The following is a 24,219-nucleotide window of genomic DNA, read 5'->3' as shown; positions in this document are numbered from 1 at the left end:
CTACCTCAAAGGCCACTGAGCAGGGCACCTATGGGGACCTGACTCTGCTTCCATTGAATGCCTCTGTTTCTGTTACACACTGCTGCTTTAATAGACCCCGTGGGCACATTACTTCCACTGCTCTTTAAGATGAGTCTTAAGAGAGGTCCAGGAAAATACCTACTCCGTCAATGCCATCTTAAAACCCTGCCAGGCACTGGCAAAATAGGATACCCCTGGGATTTGGACTGCCAGAACATGTTTTCCAGCTGCTTTGGTGACAGCTTCGACCTCTGGGTTCTTTCCCCAGATGCCTGTATTTTCCATTCTGGTCGCCAACTCGCGCGGCTTGGGCGGCGACAACTGCTTCCGGGTTCGGAGCTCGCGCGCGGCGTCCGTCGGTTGCCTAGCGACGATGTTCGCGCTAGGTGGGTGCGGGTCAAGTCCGCTACGACTTGCTGGCTACCGACCGACCATGGACTCCCAGAGGGGCTCCCTCCTACCCCGGGACGGGGAGACCCCGGAAAAGGAGATACAGCTGCGGGTGACCCCATTGGAGCTGAAGTTTCTGGACGCGCTGGCCGGCAAGGTGTACCGCCTTCCAATTACTGCACACAATCTCGGCCGTTGCAACCAAAAGATTTGGTTTCAGGAGCCGGCCAAACCACAGGTAACACACTCAGGGGTGCTGGAGCAAAGCCTCAGGAGCGCCAGGGCTCTGAGAACTCCTCCCCATCTGGGCACCTGCCTTATCGGGGGGAGTAGACACCTGGCTCCTTCGGGAATGGGGGCAGGATTGAGCTTCCAGGGGAGCGGTGATTTAGGTGACACTCTATGTGTGTGCTCGCCTTTTTGTGTTTGTTTGTTTCATTTTTGCTTGGGGTTGGGAGACAGGGTGGGGAAAAGGCAATCTGGAACCTCCCAATTTCTTCATTTTGGGTTTGGAAAGAACGGCAGAGTGTTCTATGTTTGTCTTCTCTTAATAGCCCAGAATAGAATTACATCAACAAAATTCTCATTAACTACCCTTTGAATCATAAAGTGCCTGATTACTCCAGATACTGTAGTGTAATGGAAAGTTTTCTATGTCATATTTTAGCAGACATTTATGGAGCAGCTACCATATAATAGGCAGTAGGTTTAGGAATGTAAGATGGACCCAGTCCTGCCCTCAGAGGACTTGAAACTCTGAGAGGCTGGCGCCATCTTCTGATTTAAAAGTTGGCAGAATTTCATCTCTAGCTCACTGTTATTTTAGATCACGTGAATGATCTATGCTCACCTGTTACCAGAGAGACTTTTGGTATAGGTAAGGTAAAAAGAATTTTTGATTTACAAGTGATAAATAACTTAATTTTTCCTAATGATATTCCTAATAATAAATAATATTGAATGCAGCTGGAGCTATATGTATTGAAATGGAAAGGTATGTATGATTTTTTTTGTTAAATTCCATATATTCATATATGCATAAAAAAGTACAGTAGTGATTAGAAAGGCCATGAGAAAAAGGGCTTTCGTAATCTACTTTTTACACTTTTGAAAAACTGATGTACTATTTATCTACCTTAAAGTGTACAAATCTTGAATGTAAAGCTTGATGAATTTTTATATATGTACACACCCATGTAACCACCACTTGGGTCAGAATAGAATTTTCCAGCACTCTAAGAATGCTCCCTACAGTACTGGGAGTAATCACTGCATGAAGGTAGCCACTATACTGGTTTCTAACACCATAGACTAGTTTTGCCTGTTCTTGAGTTTTATATAAAGGGAACTGTTCTTATTCATTTTTATATTTGCGTGTTTTAACAATAGTAATGTTTATTTTGTAATAAAATAGTATATCACAAGAGACTATTAATTACTCTTTAAATCAAAAAGTACCTGATTATTCCCAATACTATAAAATTAGGGAAAAACTATATTATCTCATTACCTTACCACATATTTACTGAACAGCTGAATGTATATTTGAAAATACTGTCTTTTAAAACTCAAGATAACAGTACATCCCAAATGTGGGCAAATACTATTTTATGGATGTGCAGCAAACTTGCATGGGTGGTTTTATTCAGTCAGAGGAAAAATGATATAATTTGTTTTATTTTGGCTTGTATCTAGAGTTGTAAAGGTAACTATTTAGACCACAGATCTGTCCAGCCTTACTAGTTAGAGGCCAAAGCCTTGAGCCCAGTATCAGTGTGAACCTGTCTTTGTTGGAAGACAATGATGTACACTCCTGATCCTTCATTCGTAAAGAGAATTAGGAAAGAGATGGATTAGCAAAAAATGCATTAACTATCTTGGAAATAAAAATATATTTAAAAAAATAAAAATAAAACCAAAGTGCTATATAAAGAGTATTGTCATCATCACTGTTATAATTACTTACAAAATGATTCTCCTAACACACAGTAGTACTTGTTTTTCACCCTGGCTCAAGACCCTACATCGTCTGTGTACTGAGTACCTACTGTGCGCCATATGCAGTGATACATTCCATCTACTGTAATCGCTGGTAGAAAATAAAGAAGACATAGCTCCTCAGTGTTTTGCTGACTTGTGTGGCCTCTGGTTCAGTCAGGCCAGGCTTACTTGTGATTGGCTCCTTACTCCCATGGCTCAGACTTCCCTTTCTTTTGACCCATGTTTTCAGTCCTCCCTTTTCTTCAAGAATCACCCCTTTCCAAATCCCACCCATATTTAAGGGTCAAAGTGAATTCTCATAGTCTCTATAAGTCTTCTCTCTTATATTATCTCCAAATTATTTCTTCCCTACTTGATACCAATTGCATTTACAGACATTTATTATAGTTGGGACTTGTGTCCTGATGACTCCCAAGTGGGGGTGGCACATTACACACCTTTGCATACCACTGATTGCTCAGCAACTTGTAGTTTGACCCAAAGCATATGCTGCTAAAGCCCTGGTTTCCCTTTTTAAAGACAGTGCTCTTTAAAGGATGATAGTCAAACCTAATATGTTGATGGCCAACACTCAAAGGCCCATGTGGGGAACAATCTATCTCATGTTTTCTTTTCTTTTCTTCTATTTTTATTTTTATTTTGTTATCATTAATCGACAATTACATGAAGAACATTATGTTTACTAGGCTCCCCCCCTCACCAAGTCCCCCCCCCCACACCCCACCACAGTCACTGTCCATCAGCACAGCAAGATGCTGTAGAATCACTACTTCTTGTCACCTTGCTACACAGCCCTCCCCATGCCCCTCCCACATGCTAATTATACATGCTAATCATAATACCCCCTTTCTTTTTCCCCGCCCTTATCCCTCCCTTCTCACCCATCCTACCTAGTCCCTTTCCCTTTGGTAACTGTTAGTCCATTCTTGGGTTCTGTGATTCTGCTGCTGTTTTGTTCCTTAAGTTTTTCTTTATTCTTATACTCCACATATGAGTGAAATCATTTGGTATTTGTCTTTTTCCGCCTGGCTTATTTCACTGAGCATAATACCCTCTAGCCCCATCCATGTTCTTGCAAATGGTAGGATTTTTTTTCTTCTTATGGCTGAATAATATTCCATTGTGTATATGTACCACATCTTCTTTATCCATTCATCTACTGATGGACATTTAGGTTGCTTCCATTTCTTGGCTATTGTAAATAGTGCTGCAATAAACATAGGGGTGCATATGTCTTTTTCAAACTGGGCTGCTGCATTCTTAGGGTAAATTCCTAGAAGTGGAATTCCTGGGTCAAATGGTATGTCTATTTTGAACTTTTTGAGGAACCTCCATACTGCTTTCCACATGGTTGAACTAATTTAAATTCCCACCAGCAGTGTAGGAAGGTTCCCCTTTCTCCACAACCTGGCCAATATCTATTGTTGTTTGTCTTTTGGATGGTGGCCATCCTTACTGGTGTGAGGTGATATCTCATTGTGGTTTTAATTTGCATTTCTCTGATGAATAGCAATGTGGAGCATCTTTTCATGTGTCTGTTGGCCATCTGAATTTCTTCTTTGGAGAAATGTCTGTTCAGCTCCTCTGCCCATTTTTTAATTGGATTATTTGCTTTTTGTTTGTTGAGGTGCATGAGCTCTTTATATAATTTTGATGTCAACCCTTTATTGGATCTGTCATTTATGAATATATTCTCCCATACCGTAGGGTAACTTTTTGTTCTATTGATGGTGTCCTTTGCTGTACAGAAGCTTTCAGCTTGATATAGTCCCACTTGTTCATTTTTGCCTTTGTTTCCCTTGCCCAGGGAGATATGCTCATGAACAAGTTGCTCATGTTTATGTCCACGAGATTTTTGCTTATGTTTTTTTCTAGGAGTTATACGGTTTCATGACTTACCTTCAGGTCTTTGATCCATTTCGAATTTACTTTTGTGTATGGGGTTAGACAGTGATCCAGTTTCATTCTCTTACATTAGCTGTCTAGTTTTGCCAGCACCATCTGTTGAAGAGACTGTCATTTCCCCATTGTATGTCCATGGCTCCTTTATCATATATTAATTGACCGTATATGTTTGGGTTAATGTCTGGAGTCTTTATTCTGTTCCACTGGTCTGTGGCTCTGTTCTTGTGCCAGTACCAAATTGTCTTGATTATTCTGGGTTTGTGGTAGAGCTTGAAGTTGGGGAGCAAGATCCCCCCACTTTATTCTTCCTTCTCAGGATTGCTTTGGCTATTCGGGGTCTTTGGTGTTTCCATATGAATTTTTGAACTATTTTTTCCAGTTCATTGAAGAATGTTGCTAGTAATTTGATAGGGATTGCATCAAATCTGTATATTGCTTTGGGCAGGATGTCCATTTTGACAATATTAATTCTTCCTAGCCAAGAGCATGGGATGAGTTTCCATTTGCTAGTGTCCTCTTTAATTTCTCTTAAGAGTGTCCTGTAGTTTTCAGGGTGCAGGTCTTTCACTTCCTTGGTTAGGTTTATTCCTAGGTACTTTATTCTTTTTGATGCTATTGTGAATGGAATTGTTTTCCTGATTTGTCTTTCTATTAGTTCATTGTTAGTGTATAGGAAAGCCACAGATTTCTGTGTGTTAATTTTGTATCCTGCAACTTTGCTGTATTCTGATATCAATTCTAGTAGTTTTGGAGTGGTGTCTTTAGGGTGTTTTATGTACAGTATCATGTCATCTGTAAATAGTTACACTTAACTTCTTCTTTACCAATTTGGATTGGTTGTATTTCTTTGTTTTGTCTAATTGCCGTGGCTAGGACCTCCAGTACTATGTTAAATAACAGTGGGGAGAGTGGGCATCCCTGTCTTGTTCCTGATCTCAGAGGAAAAGCTGTCAGATTCTCTCTGTTCAGTATGATGTTGGCTGTGGGCTTATCATATATGGCCTTTATTATGTTGAGGTACTTGCCCTGTATACCAATTTTGCTGAGAGTTTTTATCATGAATGAATGTTGAATTTTGTTGAATGCTTTTTCAGCATCTGTGGAGATGATCATGTGGTTTTTGTCTTTCTTTTTGTTGATGTGGTAGATGATGTTGATGGATTTTCGAATGTTGTACCATCCTTGTATCCCTGGGATGAATCCCACTTGGTCATGGTGTATGATCCTTTTGATGTGTTTTTGAATTTGGTTTGCTAATATTTTGTTGAGTATTTTTGCATCTTCGTTCATCAGGGATATTGGTCTGTAATTTTCTCTTTTGGTGGGGTCTTTGCCTGGTTTTGGTATTAGGGTAATGTTGGCTTCATAGAATGAGTTTGGGAATATTCCCTCCTCTTCTATTTCTTGGAAAACTTTAAGGATAATGGGTGTTATATCTTCTCTGTATGTCTGATAAAATTCCACGGTAAATCCATCTGGCCCAGGGGTTTTGTTCCTGGCTAGTTTTTTTATTACAGCTTCAGTTTCTTTGCTGGTAATTGGTTTGTTTAGATTTTGTGTTTCTTCCGTGGTCAGTCTTGGAAGGTTGTATTTTTCTAAGAAGTTGTCAATTTCTCCTAGGTTTTCCAGCTTGTTAGCATATAGGTTTTCATAGTATTCTCTAATAATTCTTTGTATTTCTGTGGGGTCCATCGTGATTTTTCCTTTCTCGTTTCTGATTCTGTTGATGTGTGTTGACTCTCTTTTTCTCTTAATAAGTCTGGCTAGAGGCTTATCTATTTTGTTTATTTTCTCAAAGAACCAGCTCTTGGTCTCATTGATTTTTTCTACTGTTTTATTCTTCTCAATTTTATTTATTTCTTCTCTGATCTTTATTATGTCCCTCCTTCTGCTGACTTTAGGTCTCACTTGTTCTTCTTTTTCCAGGTTTAATAATTGTGATGTTAGACTATTCATTTGGGATTGTTCTTCCTTCTTTAAATATGCCTGGATTGCTATATACTTTCCTCTTAAGACTACTTTTGCTGCGTCCCACAGAAGTTGGGGCTTTGTGTTGTTGTTGTCATTTGTTTCCATATATTGCTGGATCTCCATTTTAATTTGGTCTTTAATCCATTGATTATTTAGGAGCATGTTGTTAAGCCTCCATGTTTTTGTGAGCCTTTTTGCTTTCTTTGTACAATTTATTTCTAGTTTTATACCTGTGTGGTCTGAAAAGTTGGTTGGTAGGATTTCAATCTTTTTGAAATTTCTGAGGCTCTTTTTGTGGCCTAGTATGTGGTCTATTCTGGAGAATGTTCCATGTGCACTTGAGAAGAATGTGTATCCTGTTGCTTTTGAATGTAGAGTTCTATAGATGTCTATTAGGTCCATCTGTTCTAGTGTGTTGTTCAGTGCCTCTGTGTCCTTACTTATTTTCTGTCTGGTGGATCTATCCTTTGGAGTGAATGGTGTGTTGAAGTCTCCTAAAATGAATCCATTGCATTCTATTTCCTCCTTTTGTTCTGTTAGTATTTGTTTCCAATATGCTGGTGCTCCTGTGTTGGGTGCATATATATTTGTAATGGTTATATCCTCTTGTTGGACTGAGCCCTTTATTATTAAGTAATGTCCTTCTTTATCTCCTGTTACTTTCTTTGTTTTGAAGTGTATTTTGTCTGATACTAGTATTGCACACCTGCTTTTTTCTCCCTGTTGTTTGCATGGAGTATCTTTTTCCATCCCTTGACTTTTAGTCTGTGCATGCTTTGGGTTTGAGGTGGGTCTCTTGTAAGCAGCATGTAGATGGGTCTTGCTTTTTTATCCATTCTATTACTCTGTGTCTTTTGATTGGTGCATTCAGTCTATTTACATTTAGGGTGATTATTGAAAGATATGTACCATTTCAGGCTTTAGATTTGTGGTTACCAAAGGTTCGAGGTTAGATTCTTTAGTATCTTACTGCGTAACTTAACTCACTTATTGAGCTATTATAGACACTGTCTGGTGATTCTTTATTTCTCCCCCTTTTTATTCCTCCTCCTCCATTCTTTATATGTTGGGTGTTTTATTCTGTGCTCTTTTGTGTTTCCTTTAACTGCTTTTATGGGTAGTTGATTTTATTTTTCGCCTTTTGTTTGTATTTGGTTGGTCTGCTTTCTTTTCTGTGATTTTATTTTCTCTGGTGACATCTGTTTAGCCTTAGGAGTGCTCCCATCTAGAGCAGTCCCTCTAAAATACCCTGTAGAGGTTTTTTGTGGGAGGCAAATTCCCTCAACTTTTGCTTGTCTGGGAATTGTTTAATCCCTCCTTCATATTTAAGTGATAATTTTGCTGGATACAGTATTCTTGTTTCAAGGCCCTACTGTTTCATTGCATTAAATATGTCATGCTGTTCTCTTCTGGCCTGTAGGGTTTCTGTTGAGAAATCTGATGATAGCCTGATGGGTTTTCCTTTGGTGAAAAGGGTGACCTTTTTCCTCTCTCTAGCTGTCTTTAAAACTCTGTCCTTGTCCTTGATCTTTGCCATTTTAATTATTATGTGTCTTGGTGTTGTCCTCCTTTGGTCCCTTCTGTTGGGAGTTCTGTGTACTTCAGTGGTCTGAATGATTATTTCCTCCCCCAGTTTGGGGAAGTTTTCAGCAATTATTTCTTCAAATACACTTTCTATCCCTTTTTCTCTCTTTTCTTCTTCTGGTACCCCTATAATGCGGATATTGTTCCGTTTGGATTGGTCACACAGTTCTCTTAATATTGATTCATTCCTGGAGATCCTTTTATCTCTCTCTGCATCAGCTTCTATGCATTCCTGTTCTCTGGTTTCTATTCCATCAGTGGCCTCTTGCATCTTATCCATTCTGCTTATAAATCCTTCCAGAGTTTGTTTCATTTCAGTAATCTCCTTCTGGATGTCATCCCTTAGCTCTTGCGTATTTCTCTGCAGCTCCATCTGCATGACCTTTATTTTGAATTCTTTTTCACAGAGATTGGTTAGGTCTATCTCCACAGATTCCTTCTCAGGCGAGGATGTCTGCATTAGTCTGGTCTGTATCAAATTCTTCTGCCTTTTCATGGTGATAGAGGTAGTTGTGGGAAGCTGGCACGTGTGTTGGCTGGGAGAACGTCCTTTCCTGCTAGTTGTGGCCTTCTTCTCCTGGGAGAACAGCGACCCCTAGCTGCTTGTGCTGGGCAGCTGTGCACAGACACTGTTTCTAATTCTTGCCCGCTGCTGTGAAAGAAGCTCTGCCCTGCTTCTGTGGGTGTGGCCAGTGGTCAGGCTGCTGCTCTGCTATGGTAGAGCAGCATTGGAGGGGAAATGCACGGGAGGCTGTTTATCTCCATGAGGGGCCTTTGAGCTGCACTGCCGCCCAGGGGGTTAGGGCGCCCGGAGTTCCCTGGGATTCCCAGCTGCTGCGTTAAGTGTCCCTGGATGTTTCCATCCAGCTGTGGGGTCCCTGTCCTTTTAAGTCTTTTAAAAAGTACTCACTTTTTTTGTCCCAGGGGTGCCAGCTGTGGGGACCCACTTGCAGGTTTTACTGCCCCGTTCCCCAAGTGTCCAGCACCCCATGCACTGTGTGCACTCCGGTGCAGGTGACTTTGGCTGGGTGTTCAGCAGTCCTGAGCTCCCTCTCCCTCCCTGCTCTGACTCCTCTCCTCCCCCCAGGAGCTGGGGTGAGGGGTGCTCGGATCCCACCAGGCTGTGGCTTGTATCTTACCCCCTTCGCGAGGTGCTGGTTTCTCACAGGTGTAGATGTAGCCTGGCTGTTGTCCTGTATCTTCTGGTCTCTCTTTAAGGGATAGTTGTATTTGTTGAATTTTCAAAAATATATATGGTTTTGGGAGGAGATTTCTGCTGCTCTGCTCACACCGCCATCTTGGCTCTGCCCCATACCATATCCCTTGTTTTCTTATGATTCTGTAATTGCAGGGGGGCTGAGAGTTAGACTGTGGTAGTTGTGAGGTGTAAGAATTATTATTTGCTGGAAGTGTGAAGCTTTCAGACCAGTGGTATCAACAAGTCACTCCTATATCTTTCATTGGTAGAAAGCACTGCTTAGTCTCAGCCTGGCATTAAAAGCCCTGAATGATAATTAATTTCAACATGATCTCCATTACTACTGATTGAAGCTCTTTGCTGAGGAAGGCTAGCTTTTTAGCTGCCTACAGAGACACCATTTTGCTTATTTTGTTCTATGCCTGTGTCTGAGCTATTCCTGCCTCCACAGGGAGCCCCTTACTTGCTTCTTCAACACCTCTTATATCTGTCTTCTATGCCTGGACCAAGTACACTCCTTGTAGCCCCCAGTAACTGTGTTCTCTTATTTATTTTCAGAATACTTGTGTCTGCATCACTTATATGACAGTTAGTCCCTGGTATTAACTTTTAAGGGGTATATAGATGGCTTCTTAAGGAGATTGTGTATTCAGGAGAGGGAATCTTTCCAGTTTTGGGTTAAGTTTTAGAGTCAAATGGATATGTGTTTTGAATCCTCATTGTCACTGACCTTGGATATTAATTACATTCTACACTCTACAGGTCCCAGTTTCCTCATCTGTATGTTGGGAGCCTTAATATCAGCATTACAGGACTGTAGAAATGCATGCAGTGACAGAATAGATGTGGAATACTTAACTTATTATAAGTGCTTAATAGGTAGCACTTCTCTTCCTTCATATTTTTTCCTGGGCTCTAGCAGATGGCTTACAAAAGCAAAAGTGTTTTTTTTTTCCTCTTTGGTCCATTCCTTTTTTATATTTTCTCCAAGGTATGAAGTCTAAGTCCCCATGCTGAAAGTATACAAAATGATATATGTATGTGTATATGCAGGCGTGTGTGTATTTCATAGGTATATATGACTGAGCAACATTTTTATTAGATTGCTCTTCCTTTTTTTTTCTGTATTTAAGTACCTTATACTTCTAAAGGAGTCCATGAACATTTACATATTTCTTAACTGACTGCATTGTCAGTTTCAATCCATGTAACATGTCTGAAGGATCTAGAATCTGATAGGTATAGAGTTATTAAGTCTTTGCCTTTAGGGCAGGAATAGCACCTATGTCTTGATATAGCGCTTAAAATAATGTACAGTCCCAACTATAGTTGCTCACATTATTTCCTTATTAGGTGTTAAGATGTCTAATTTGATTTTTTTTTCTCCCACTGAAGTTCAAACTGATTTTGAACAATCTGTATAAAGAACTTGCTTCTGGACTTCATATGACAGCTATGGTAGAATATCATCCCGATAAAGATGAAGACACTTTTGACCAACTACTTATTTCAATAGGAAATGAAACAATAGAGATCCCTCTAATTGGGTATGTATTCTTTATTATTTCATGCTAACATTTTTGAGCACTCTTCAAATAAAAATAAGAATCAAAGTAATGTTCTGTATTTTCTCTAATAGGGCTTGTTGTAGCTATAGTTTCCTTAAAGCTGAACTTAAAGGACAAAGTTTTAACAAATTGTGGTGTTCAAAACAAATGGAAGACTAGTTTTCTGGTATTTTTAATTAGAATAACTTAAAAACATTCAATAGTTGCATGCATTTTTTCTCGACCTGACATCCTATTTTCTTCCCATCATATTTTTTTTTTATCTTTTGATAGTAACTCATTAAAGAAAACTCTTTTTCCTATCTTCACAGTCCCACTTTCTATTCTCACTTCAACAAACTCTGATAGGATGCCTTCCTAAGCTTTCCAGTGAAACAGCTGTCACATATTGCCAATCTATTGATAACCCCTCTGTCTCTATGTTACTCCACATCTCAGCAGCATTAGAAATAGTTAACCATTATTGCCTTTTTGGGCCACTTCATTCTCCATTCTGGCTTTCCTGCTACTATAGTTCTTCATCGGCTGCTCTTTCTCATCACACTTTCTTTTTTCTTAATTGGAATATGATTTACATATAACGTTGTGTAAGTTTAAGTTGTACAACATGTTGAGGCAATACATTTATGAATTGCAGTATGTTTATCACCCACCATAGCATTAGCTAACAACACTATCACATTACATAAGTATTTCTTTTTTGTGGTGGGAACAATTAAGATCTAGTTTCTTAGCAACTTTGAAGTTGATAATACAGTATTGTTGACTATGATCACTATGCTGTACATTAGCTCTCCAGGACTTATTTATCTACTAGTTCCTAGTTTGTACCATTAAAGAGCATCCCCCCAATTCCATCATGCTCAGCTTCTGGCAACTACAGTCCACTGTCTGTTTTTATGGTGAATGTGTTCTTAAATGGATTACTGTGGCTCTGTATTCACATTTTAATTTACTTGTTATTTAATAGTAAATTATTGTAAATACTTCACTGAATTTTAAATAATTCAGATATTTGCCTTCAAAAAAGTAAAAATAGTGCCCTTTGGACATTGTTTGAAAAATGTGGGCTGATATAATGAATATAACACAGAGCTAAGTAACTCATTTGGAGATTAACTTTGATACAAATTATTTGACCGGGACATAATCATTTTCATTTTATACTGAAAAAAGTATGGTTCTGTTCATTGTGAAATTACCTGTTAAAGTTAGGGTCACAATTTAAAAGTTTTTTTATTCATATGCATGCGTGTGATCCTCCTTTTCCCCAACAAAATGTCATTCCATAGATGTGATTCTTTTGTTGCTATTTGTCCAACACCGACAGAATTAATATTGGAATATTAATATTAATATTGGCATTAGACATATGCCTGTTTATAACTCCCCTTGTGTTTTCTCATTTTTGTAAACTTAATTTAGATCTGCGATTATTTTGGGTCTCCATGTTATTGAGAAGTTTAGATTTAGCACAACAGCCCATTCTGCATAGGATTCACTTGACACATGTTAGGAAAGGAATAAGCTATTAACCTACTACAAACATTTACTTTACATTTTATAATTTATTTTAAATAGGGCCAGTTTTGGTCCATTCTGCATATTGACATAACTATGACTAACACTCAGATTTGTTTGTTTGTACTATATGTGGAGAGAAGTGTTGAAGATGCCTCTCTGCCTTTGAAACAGGGATTTTGTCTTGTCTCCATATTGTGTGCCCTTTCTCATAAGAGGTCAGATGCAACCTAAGGACAACACTTCCCCCTTACAGTGTTATGAACAGGGCTGCAAGAAAGGGTGTGTGTGTGTGTGTGTGTGTGTGTGTGTGTGTGTGTGTGTGTGTGTAGGTGTGTGAGGGTGGTACAGGGGGCAGAGTTTGCAGCTTATATGTCTATTTTTTTAAAATTCAGATGATTGAAGAGTCACATGCAATTTTTTTTTTTTATTGAAGGGTAGTTGACACACAGTATTACATTACATTAGTTTCAGGTGTACAACACAGTGATTCAACATTTATATACATGATAATTCTAGGTACCAGCTATCACCATACCAAGTTGTTACAATATTTTGACTATATTCCTTATGCTATACATTACATCCCGGTTACTTATTTATTTTACAATTGGAAGTGTGTTTATATATATATATATATATATATATATATATATATATATATATATATATATATATATATTTGTGAGGGCATCTCTCATATTTATTGATCAAATAGTTGTTAACAACAATAAATTTCTGTATAGGGGGGTCAATACTCAATGCACAATCATTAATCCACCCCAAGCCTAATTTTCATCAGTCTCCAATCTTCTGATGCATAACGAACAAATTCTTACATGGAGTACAAATTCTTACATAGTGAATAAGTTACATGGTGAACAGTGCAAGGGCAGTCATCACAGAAGCTTTCGGTTTTGTTCATGCATTATGAACTATAAACAGTTCAAATAACATGCAATTTTAAGAAGTAATTCCTTGTGCATTTTTCCCAGTTTTCTCCAATAGTATCATTTTGTAAAACTATAGGATAATACCACAACTAGGAAACTGACATTGATACAATCCACCTGTCTTATTCAGATTGTCACAGCTTTACTTAAACTCCTGTGTGTGTGTGTGTATGTGTGTGTCATATTAAGTTTTTAAATTCTATACAGTTTTATTGTATAGGGTCTTGTGTGTAGGGTTGTTGTATCTACCACCACCATCAAGATACTGAGCAGTTCCAATACCACAAGGATCTCTCCTGTTGCTTAATAACTACACCCACCTCCCTTGTGCCTCACTCCCTCCATTCCTAAAATGGAAACCACTAGTCTGTCTTCTCTTTCTAAATTTAATTTTGTCTTCTCAAATATGTGATATAACCTTTTAGGATTGAATTTTTCACTCTGCAAAATTCCCTGGAGAGTCAACCAAGTTGTTGAATATATCAATAGTTTGTTCCTTTTTATTGTTGAGTAGTATAGCATGGTGTGTATATACCACAGTTTGTTTAACCATTGACCTGTTGAAGGATATCAGGGCTGATTCCACTTTTTGGCTTTTACAATAAAGCTGCTGTGAACATTCACGTACAAGTTTTGTGTGAACATACATTTTCATTTCTCTGGGATAAATGCCCAGGCATGCAGTTGCTCGGTCATAATGGTCATTGCATATTTAGTTTAAAAGAAAATCCCAAATTTCTTTTCAAAGTGGCTCTACAATTTTACATTCCAGTGAGCAAAGTATGAGTAATCCACTTTTTTGACATCTTCACCAGCATTTGTTGTTGTCACTATTTTTTAACTATAGCCATTTTGATTGTGGAATCTCCTTATAGTTTAATTTGCATTTCCCTGTTCCTGCAGTCCTGGTGTTGCAAAACAACCAGCTCTTTCTCATTACCTTTTACCTTCTCCTTTGCTTGCCTCTTGCACCATTTCTAGGGCTTACAGTTACGTTCATTGGAGAGGAACATAGGAAATGGATTTATGCAGTTTTGTCTGGAAACTAGAAGTTTGTGTTATCTGGTCTTCCAAAAGTGTACTCATAGAGAAATGATATATTCAGTGATTTTGAGCCATTTTTTTCATTTATTCTTAAAACCTATGTCTCATTTGCTAATTTAAAAATTTCTAAGGTTTTCCATTATGAGTTTGAATAGATGAAAAGATCTAATGGCTTATATGTAAGAGTTATATGCCTCTTTCAAATGTATCCAGTAAAAAGGGAAATATCATAGTAATTTGTAAACAGTTGAAAAGTTTACCTCATCTCTTTTTTTTCCATCAAATTTGTATTTCCATTTAGTTTATCACCATAGTATCATATCCGAATGCATTACATTTTTATGCTTAGAAGTTTTTTTAGTAATCAGCAAAAGACTATAGAAATTTGTTTATAATTTATGCATGTATGTATATGTATATGTACATATGAACATATATAAGCAGTATGTACCTAGATTTACTATAATTGTAAATCCACATGTTTCTAAATCTTCTTATGAATTATATTAATGCAAATTAATTTTAACTCCATATATAAATTAGTAAATTTGATACTTTAAAATTTTCATATTTTCTCCTTTTCAAAAATTGAGATATAATTGACATGTAACATGGTATAAATTCAAGGTGTCCACCATGTTGATTTGGTACATTTATATATTGCAAGTAATTACTACTGTGGTGTTAGGTAATATCTCTATCACATCACATATTTACCATTTCATTTTTGGTGAGAACATTTGGGATCTAGTCTCTTAGTAACTTTCAAGTATATAATATAGTATTGTTAACTATAAGCACAAAGCTGTGGATTAGATCCCCAGAACTTACTTATCTTCTAACTGCAAGTTTGTACCCTTTGACCAATATCTATCTCCACAATTGCTGCATCTCCCAGCTCCTGATAACAGCCATTCTGTTCTCTGTTAACATAGAAAGTAAAATATTATTGAAAATATTTTTCTTAATCAGATGGAAGAAAAACCAATAGAAAAGCTGTTATATATTACTGTATTACCAGGCCCTTACTACTACTAAAGTAAACCATGTATATGTATGGGCATGCATGTATATATGTGTGTGTGTGTGTATCTATATGTAAGAATATTCTTCAGAAATTATTCTTAAGATACTTTTCTGCATCCAGCTAGAGAAATAATTTGAAAATATGTTTGGCCTCACCTCTTTTTTTTCTTTGTATATATATATTTTTTATTCTCTTATCATTAATATGCAATCACATGAGCAGCATTGTGGTTACTTGATTCCCCCCATTATCAAGTCCCCACCACATACCCCATTACAGTCACTGTCCATCAGCATAGTAAGATGCTATAGAGTCACTACTTGTCTTCTCTGTGCTATAATTCCTTTCCCATGCCCCCCACCTACATTATGTGTGCTAATCATAATGCCCCTTATTCCCCTTATCCCTCCCTTCCCACCCATCCTCCCCAGTCCCTTTCCCTTTGGCAACTGTTAGTCCATTCTTGGGTTCTGTGATTCTGCTGCTGTTTCGTTCCTTCAGTTTTTGCTTTGTTCTTATGCTCCACAGATGAGTGAAATCATTTGGTACTTTTCTTTCTCCGCCTGGCTTATTTCACTGAGCATAATACCCTCTAGCTCCATCCACGTTGGCTTCGCCTCTTACGTTCTTTGTGAAACAAGTTCCTCTTTTAGATCCTGTAAACTATTAATACAATTCTGTACACTAAGGTCATTGATCTTTCCTTTCCTGTTACAAGACTAAAGTGTCTTTATGAGAAGAACATGGATATTCCTTACAAGAAGCAACATATATAGGGCATTCCTGGCTGATCTCTGGAATGTCTACACTTACCCAATAATACACAAATGCTCACGTGTCAACACAGATCCCAGAAAGAAGGCCCAGACCACCAGTGCATAAAGCAGGATTTGTGAATGTTTTGTTCAGGAATTCTTATTTATGTTTTAGTGTGCTTATATATATATGTATTTATATTTTGGAGGTTATGTCCTATGTGGAGTAAATAAACTAATTCATGGGTCTGGTACATAACCTAAGGACTCAATAAAGATCAGTTATTACTATATTTATTATTGGCATTGTTACTGTTGTAAGGTTTCTAAGGGTAGTGTCCTGGAAGTCGAACAAAATAGAGTCAAGGCTAAGTTCACCAATGTTATTTCCACATAATTACTTAGAAAAATCACGGAAGCTTTTTTAAGTCTTTGGCTCTTTGTTTGTAACTTGGGAGCCATAATACATACCTTTCAAGATTTTTTTAGTATCAAATAAGATAGTATACTTAATGGTGCTTTATAAATTATAAATTATTATCCAAAAATAAAACATATGTATTATACTGGGTTTTTAAAACCTGTATGAAAACATATGCTACAGATATGAGCTCTTTGACTTAGAGACACACTTGAAAAATCAATTGTATCTTTTTGTGCTTAGACCCTGTTTTAGTCCCCAAATGATATTTTTTAGCATCACACCTTCTTTTATTTCATCAGATTTGGCATCATCCAAACTACTTTATTTGTTAAGATTGGTTTCACCCTTTTTGAGAAGGGACAAAAGAATGTATTATAGGCTTAGGTGGAGATTCCAAAACAGAGTTCCAAATATGTTTTGAGCAACAAAATATTGAGATATGTGGGTAACCACTCAAGGTGAGTACTTGAGAGGATATACCATATCCTTAGATGCATAAAGTATATTTAACTCTGAAATTATAACCATTAAAATTAATTATGTGGTCCTTTTTCTCCTCCCCTAGGTTGATTCCATCTTGTCAGTTGGAAATCGAGTCAGAAGTGAATTTTGGCACACTGGTTACCAATAGTAAAGTATATTGTAAAGAGGTTCATATCACTAACCATGGCAGAGTTCCAGGTAAATACTTTCTGTCATATAAATTCACTTATACTTTCAGAAGAACGCTGGTACTATTTGAAATATATACTTTATCTAATTAATAGACTCTCCAATTTATTTTTAAAAAAGATATCCATCATTTAAAATAGCTCAAACTTGGAGACCCTTAAATAGGTTGACTGTAAAAGACTGATAGGCAGTGATTCAGGGAAGATGAATCTGTTTCCTTGTGATTAACACAGCCTGGCTGTCAGATAATTAGTGATCTCCCCGAGGACAGAAGGCAGGAAGGATCATGGGAATAACGTAGTCCTTAGAGCCTTCCAGAGATAGAATCATGGCCCAGTGCCTGACTAGGTGTGTGATCTGGATCAAGGATCTTCAAAGACATTGAACTTGATGTTCCTCATTTATAAACTATAGCTAATTACAGGTACTATAGTTCATTATGCATGCACGTAAGGTTGCAGTATGGTACTTGACTCATCATAGGGATTCAGTAAATATTTGTACTTTTTCTCTATCATGTTCAACTTTGAATTCACATGGTGGCCCTGAGAGTGCTTTTAATAACCTTCTTTTGAAAGAATAAAGGCTTCTGTCTTGTCCACACTTGATTATTTCTAAGATTCTTTCTGTGACCTAAGAGTTTCCACGAAGGCATGTGTATATGCATATGTGCTCATGCCCTCTCTTTATTGTTGATGTACAGTAGGCATACAAATCACTTATCCTTTCACTCTCCTGTTTGGATGATCAACATCTGGGATGGCAAGGCTCCCATGTGCTCTCCTTAGGCTCATCACTGGACAAGTCTGTTTATTTTACATGGCTTATGAACAATACTTGCTATAGTTAGCCACTGCCATTTGCTTGAAAAAATAAAATAAAATAAGCTTTGGTTTATGTGACCCCTCACTCTCCCATATAAAATAGTGGTAAATGATAGCTTGGGTCCTGGAGTGAGGTCTTCCAGGACCCAAGTCTTGGTTACAACATTTACGGGCTGGGAGGCTCCGGGCAAAAAATTTACACCCATCACCTCACTTACACATTAGAGATAAACACAGTGCCTGCCTCCTATAGTTGTGGTGATGATTAATAAAATGCTTAGCACACTCTCTGACATATGTGTTCAGTAAATATTAACTGTTGATGTTAGACCTGTTCTTTTTCTACTGCCCCCCTCATCTTCAGTTCTTTTTTGTGGACTGCTGTCCTTTTTCTTGAGGTGCATTAAATACGAGTGGTCCTTCGGGTTTGCCATGGTCCCTCATGTTTCCTCATTCCACACACTCTCCCAGCCAATTCCTTCCATTCCTGTTACCTTCCTGAAGCCTAGACAGTATTTGCATTTCCTTCAGGTTTCTCAAACTTCCTCAGCTTTTCCCCCAAACTTCTCCTTTTTTCTTTATCATTAAATGTCACCACCATGTATTTGAGCAAGCCAGAAACTTGGCAAAATCCTGACGCCACCATCTTTTTCACCTCCCACCTCCTTGCTCTCCTGTCGGTTCACTTCCTCATTAGGCAGTAATAATACTACTTTTCTCTGTCCCATTGCCACTTTCTATCACTGACCAAAATTATTTCTCCAAAGCCTCCCTTTACCTCTTTCCAGTTCATTCTTCAAAGGTTGGCCAGTGTCAGAGCTAAAAAGAAACGAAAATTTGATGACAAAAATTCCTTCTTTGACATTCTTCCTTCAATGACACCCTTCCCTTGGGTAATGTCCTCATTGCTGTTGTTCGCAATTAAAAAATAATCAAATATTTCATTATCTCTCATGGTATTAGAGTTTCATAAGACACAGTAATGTTTGTGTGCCCACAGTTTTAATATATGTAGAAGACTGAACAATGTTCTTTTGGCTTTGGCGTTGTTCCTAAAAGGCTTCTGAAACATTCACTTAAATTCTTTTGTCAAATTATGTCAGAGCAGTTACAATGTAACAACCATTTCACTGAGTCAGCCTTAACTGAACTCATATAGTTTTCTTTTTTCTGCAGAACTGACTCAGTAAAATTTATTTGAATGGATATAATTTTACAGATTTTTGTTTTTTTATGACAGAAAAAACCTTAACAGTACATCATTAGCACGTCTCTAAAAATGATTGTTTTAACAGATTTTGTTACTGTGAGTTTGCTTTTTCCATCAGATCCTCTCTGTACTTTAAAAAAAGTGTTATTGTCTTTTTATATTTTCAGTACTTTTATTATGCTAATATTTTATTCTCCCGAGTTACTTGAGTATTTTGGAAAATGTCACCAAATGTGATTTAAAACTGTTGAGTTGGGAATTTGCAAAGCTGTTTATGTTGGCAGCTTAAACCTGTGACTGGCTTCTTCCATTTTTTGGACATATTTTGAGCATTGCCTGGTGCTAGGCCCTGTATGGGGTGCCAGAACCACAGAGATGAAAAAGGGGTAGTATTTGATCTCAAGGTTTGCATGTTCTAATACAGGCACCAAACATTACCATAAATTATGTACCATTTCTGCCTTCAGAATAAGGAATTTCTGTACCCTCCTTGTTGTGAGCTGTTTGATTGTAGAAGCCCATTCCTTTAGCTGTTTCACTGTGTGAAGTGCATTAATTCATTTACAGAGAAGTGGCAGTGGCTGTGAGTGTGTGCCCTGTGGTCAGAAACACCCAAGTGAAAAGTCCAGGTCTATTAGCTAGTTATTAGCAGTAGTAGTTCACTATTACTGTGTAACAAACCAGCCCCACAATTCTGTATCTTACAAAGGCAATGATTTTTAATTGTGCATATGTATGCAGAATAGCTGGAACTTGACTGATCTAAGCCGAGTTCAGCTGGGTAGCTCTGCTTCAAACTGAGGCAGCTGGGGCTGTTGTGTTACTCATTGCGGGTCTCTGAGTCAGCCAGCTAGCTCTGCTCCATTCTGGGGTGCACACCAAAGCCACAGCAGCTGCTCAAGAGAAACCTTTCTGTGGTAGAAGTGCAAGAAGACAACTGGGGTTGGAGCTGGTATATTGTCACCTCTGCCCATGTGCTATTGGTCAAAGCAAATCACATGATCAAGCCAAAGCTGGGGTTTGGAAAACATACTTCGTCTATGATAGTGTAATGGCAAGGATGCAGAGAAGGGAGAAAAATTGGGGTCAACAGTCTAATCTACCACAGTAGTTATATGTCTTTGGACAAATAAATCAACCTCTCTAAGTTTCTATTATAATATTAAAAGTATTATTCTATTTATAAAATGGAGATAATGATTAAACCTATATCATAGGATCATCACGAGGATTAAACAGGGTAACATATGCAAAACTCTTAGCATAATTCTGAACACGGTAAGCAGTTAATATATTTTATCTGTTGATGAGGATTGAGTGCAACACCAGGCTCACATTTGTTGGGTGATCCCAAAGACTGGATTAAATCAAAGCTGTGATTTTTGGTCCACAGTAGACCACGTACTCTGTAATGTGTGTCTATTCCTTACTAACAGTTTGAATGTCACATTGTAGGGATGCAGATGTAAACTATCTGCTCTTGTTCCCCTTAGGTATGTTTAAAGCAGAATATGAGGGCCAATTACCTATTGCCATTCATTTATCCAACTAAGGGTATTGTGGAGCCGAAGTCATCAGTGATTATTAAAGTGGATTTCTGTACAGACCAGCCCAGAATCGTAAATGAAGTGGCAAAGTGAGTATATACAAAGTGGTTCTTAATTCTAATATCGTTCTTAATACTTTCATATTTCACTCTTCAGATACACCTGCTGTCTTTGAATGTAAGCTTCTTTGTTCTTTCAGTCAACATTCATTCTCTGAGTTGCTACTATTTGCCAAGCACTTAGGGTTTCATAAATGGGAAGAATCAGAGAATGGCACATGGGAGGGTACATATAAGAAGGAGCTCCTAGTCTGGATGTAGGAGTGACAGAGTGGGCCAGGAAAAGGCTCCACTAAAGAGGTGAGAGTTAACCCAAATACTTATTGGTGACAAGAAATTAGCCAAAGAGCAGTGATGTGATTTCGGCTGAGTGTGTGTGTGTGTGTGTGTGTGTGTGTGTGTGTGTGTGTGTGTGTGTGTGTGTGTAGGGAAGGTGGATGTTGGTGATGGGAGGGTTTAGAGGAGTGAGTTCAGGCAGACCAAGTAGACGACTTGAAATCCTAGAGGTGAATACACAGTGTTACACACAGAAATCTGAGGCAGTTTAGAGGCAGAGATGGAGGTGAGGAGGGATACAAGATGAGACCAGAAGAACAGAATGGGGCAGGTCCAGTAAAGAACATCATATGACAGTGTATTTTAATGCTCTATATCTCAGTTCATTCATGGGATGTGCAGTCATTATAATGGGTCACCACCAGTTATTAGAACAATGAAATAGAGCATATCAGAATGCTTCTTACATAGTAAGGACAAATGTTGTTTTATAAAACTTGTTTTGCGTGTGTGTGTGTGTTTCCTACATTGCAACATAAAATATATTTGTTACTGAAGGTCACAGCCACAAAAATATTTGGGAAACAGTTCTGAGTCCCGGTAGTAGCTTGGGTTTTATTGTGAAGGCTGTAGAATATCAAGAAGGCTTTAAAATGAGAGTGTCTTGATTAGTTAGCATTTTAGAAAGGTCATGCTGATAGCAGTGTGCAAAACAAATCAGGGAGTATAGATGTGGAGTGAGTAGCCTGACTAGAAACTATAATAGTAAAGCAGAAGAAAAATGATAAAGGCCTCAGCTAACGTAGAAATTGAGAGTATGGAATAAGTGTGTTAAAGATACATTATGAAGATAGATTTGACTGGATATAGTGACTGGTTATAGAAAGGTAAGGTAAGAGGAGGGATGGGTCTGTGGGAGAAGATCTTGAGTTCAGATTTAAAATGTTGGAATTGATTTGCTTTGCAGAACCCTATGAAGTCTATTATATTTACTTATTTTGAATCTGAGAAAAAATTTTGGTCTAGATATATTTTCTTGAGAGTCTTCAGTGGATAAGTTGCAGATGAAGCATGAAGTGTTGAAATTAACGTGGAATTCTAGAACTAGATGTGACCATGTAAATCATCCCATCTAACTAGTATTTATGAAATAATTGATGATATGGACATGTTAATACTCTTTTTGGGGTCAATTCATGCAATTATTTTTCAACTTTGTTGTTTCCCAAGGACAGTGTATTAGGTTGCATAAGTGCCTTTCTACTCTGCAGATTCAGACAGGCAGAAGGACATGACAGTCTCTGGCATGTATGTGAAAGGAATGGCTTAGGCCTTTGAATTGTTACTAGGCTGTGATTTTTTAAAATTTATCTTTATCCAAATATTTGGGAGAACAATATATAGAGTTCTAATTAAAGTATACATATTTAATTCATTATCTTGTAGAGTAAGTTTTGCAAGGTTGTCCAGAAATACTACTGAATATCAAAGCTTGTGTGGTTGAAGAGATTATTGAATTGTTAAATATGAGTTGGGACAAAAAGTTGGAATGCATACGCTTTGGTTCTATTTTCTTTGGAACATCAAAAATTGAACACGGACTTCTATACAATAAAAGTCCAGAAGCGATACATTGGGTGGCCATAAAGCAGGATGATGCAGTTGGAGAAGAATTGGTAAGTAAACAGTGCAACACGGGAAGATCAGACATAGTATTTTGAAACATATTGTTCTGAATTTACTAATAACCCATAAGCTGTTTAAGTATAGATACTTATATTGTAAGTGTATTTTAATGCTTGGATAGATATGATTTCATTTCACGTATTTTCAAGGGTAACCTCAAAAAAAATTCAGTAAATTAAGCTAACATTGATAATAATATATACCTAAAGTAAACCAGATAAGTGCTTCTTCTAGATCAGCAGCTAGTTGTGGGGATTTCTGTCCCCATCAATTTTGCAACATTTCTTTAAATTTTTTGATGTGCTTTGATCAATTTATGTATGTTATTTTAAAAACATAACATGTTCTCTATTTTCTAGACTCTGAAGTTTCAGTAATTGTCTTATGACCTCCTCTTAAAATTTTTTATTTTCTTTTTCTGATTTTCTTTTATTTCTGATTTTGTCTTGCAGGGTACAAATATTCAACAAAGAATGGATATTGCTTTACATAATCTCACCTACTTAAACAAGATAAAGAACACAGATATTACCACTTTTATGTCCTGTGTTCCTAATGAATGGAGGTTACTACCTTATCAAAAGACTGTAATTACATTTTGTTTCAGCCCAAAGTAAGCAAAAATTAATTCCGTTATGATGTTACTTATTAGTGTAAAGTATATGAATCATACATTCATCTGACTTATTTTAATAGTAAAACTTGTCAGAAGGCACAAATCAGATTTTTCTTATTATGGCTCTAGATATTTCTAACATTGTTAATATTATTTCCAATATTTAAAAATATGGTTCTAAATACTTCATGATAAATTTAAAAAATCTCTAGACCTTGTGGAAATGGGGAGGTGGAAGGTTTGGGTTGTTTTGGATTGTGGCTCCAAACCCATCTGCAACGAAGACCTTGTTGTTCCTTCAGAAACAGTCAGGTGATGGCCAGTGGCATGCAGTATGTTTTAGGGGCCTTCAAAGAGAATGCCATGCTCCTGTCCTGGCAAAATGCTTGCTGACTGAGTAGCATGAATATTAAACCAATAGCAGCTCCTGGGATCAACAACACTTGCTTGCTGGAATTCAGACTTTTAGGATTTTTGCCAATGTATGTTTTCACAGTTCTGTGTAATTGGTTTGGTTATTTAATTTGAAAGTATATTCAGAAATGCCATTTTAAATATATAGTAGCAATTTCAGCTACATTTGAGCGGTTGCAGTGTGTGGCAATAGCCAGTCCAGTTGTAGGTATGTTTACCCTTGTGTGTGAGAAGGCAGTGTTTAATGCACTTTTCTCCACGGCAGCTAGGTCCCTTGGTGATACCGGTTGTCTGTTGAAGACTGAGTTGTGTTTTAACATAAGGAGGGTAATGAATCAAGTAATTTTTCTATTTGTACCATCTTTATTTGCCTTATCAATCATACCTCCATGCAGGAAATTTCTCTGGTCAGTGTACAAGATTCTGTTTAATACACAATTGTTAACATTTAAAATATTCTTTTTCATGGCAGCCTGCTAATTTTGAGAGTCTAGCAAAAACTCATAGGTGTGAGTATGATTTGAAGTCTTGGTTAAATGTGTGCTCAACATGC

General features: G+C 37.5%; 1 protein-coding gene across 1 annotated transcript in view; it reads left to right on the top strand.

Annotated features, from left to right (window-relative positions):
- Nucleotides 1–388: 388 nt before the first annotated feature.
- The window catches only part of LOC118917636 (cilia- and flagella-associated protein 47-like), a 113,139-nt gene continuing 89,308 nt past the window's right edge, over nucleotides 389–24,219 (top strand). The window contains exons 1-4 of the mRNA XM_057496019.1: nucleotides 389–649; nucleotides 10,466–10,617; nucleotides 16,928–17,043; nucleotides 23,465–23,564. Of these exons, the coding sequence (XP_057352002.1) occupies nucleotides 395–649; nucleotides 10,466–10,617; nucleotides 16,928–17,043; nucleotides 23,465–23,564 (623 nt within the window). The 5' untranslated portion in view covers nucleotides 389–394. The remainder of the gene's footprint in view (nucleotides 650–10,465; nucleotides 10,618–16,927; nucleotides 17,044–23,464; nucleotides 23,565–24,219) is intronic.

This window comes from Manis pentadactyla, chromosome X, assembly GCF_030020395.1.
Source record: "Manis pentadactyla isolate mManPen7 chromosome X, mManPen7.hap1, whole genome shotgun sequence".
Classification (NCBI taxonomy): domain Eukaryota; kingdom Metazoa; phylum Chordata; class Mammalia; order Pholidota; family Manidae; genus Manis; species Manis pentadactyla.
Note: the sequence above shows the minus strand (reverse complement) of the source record. Positions and strands in the feature narration are given on the sequence as shown.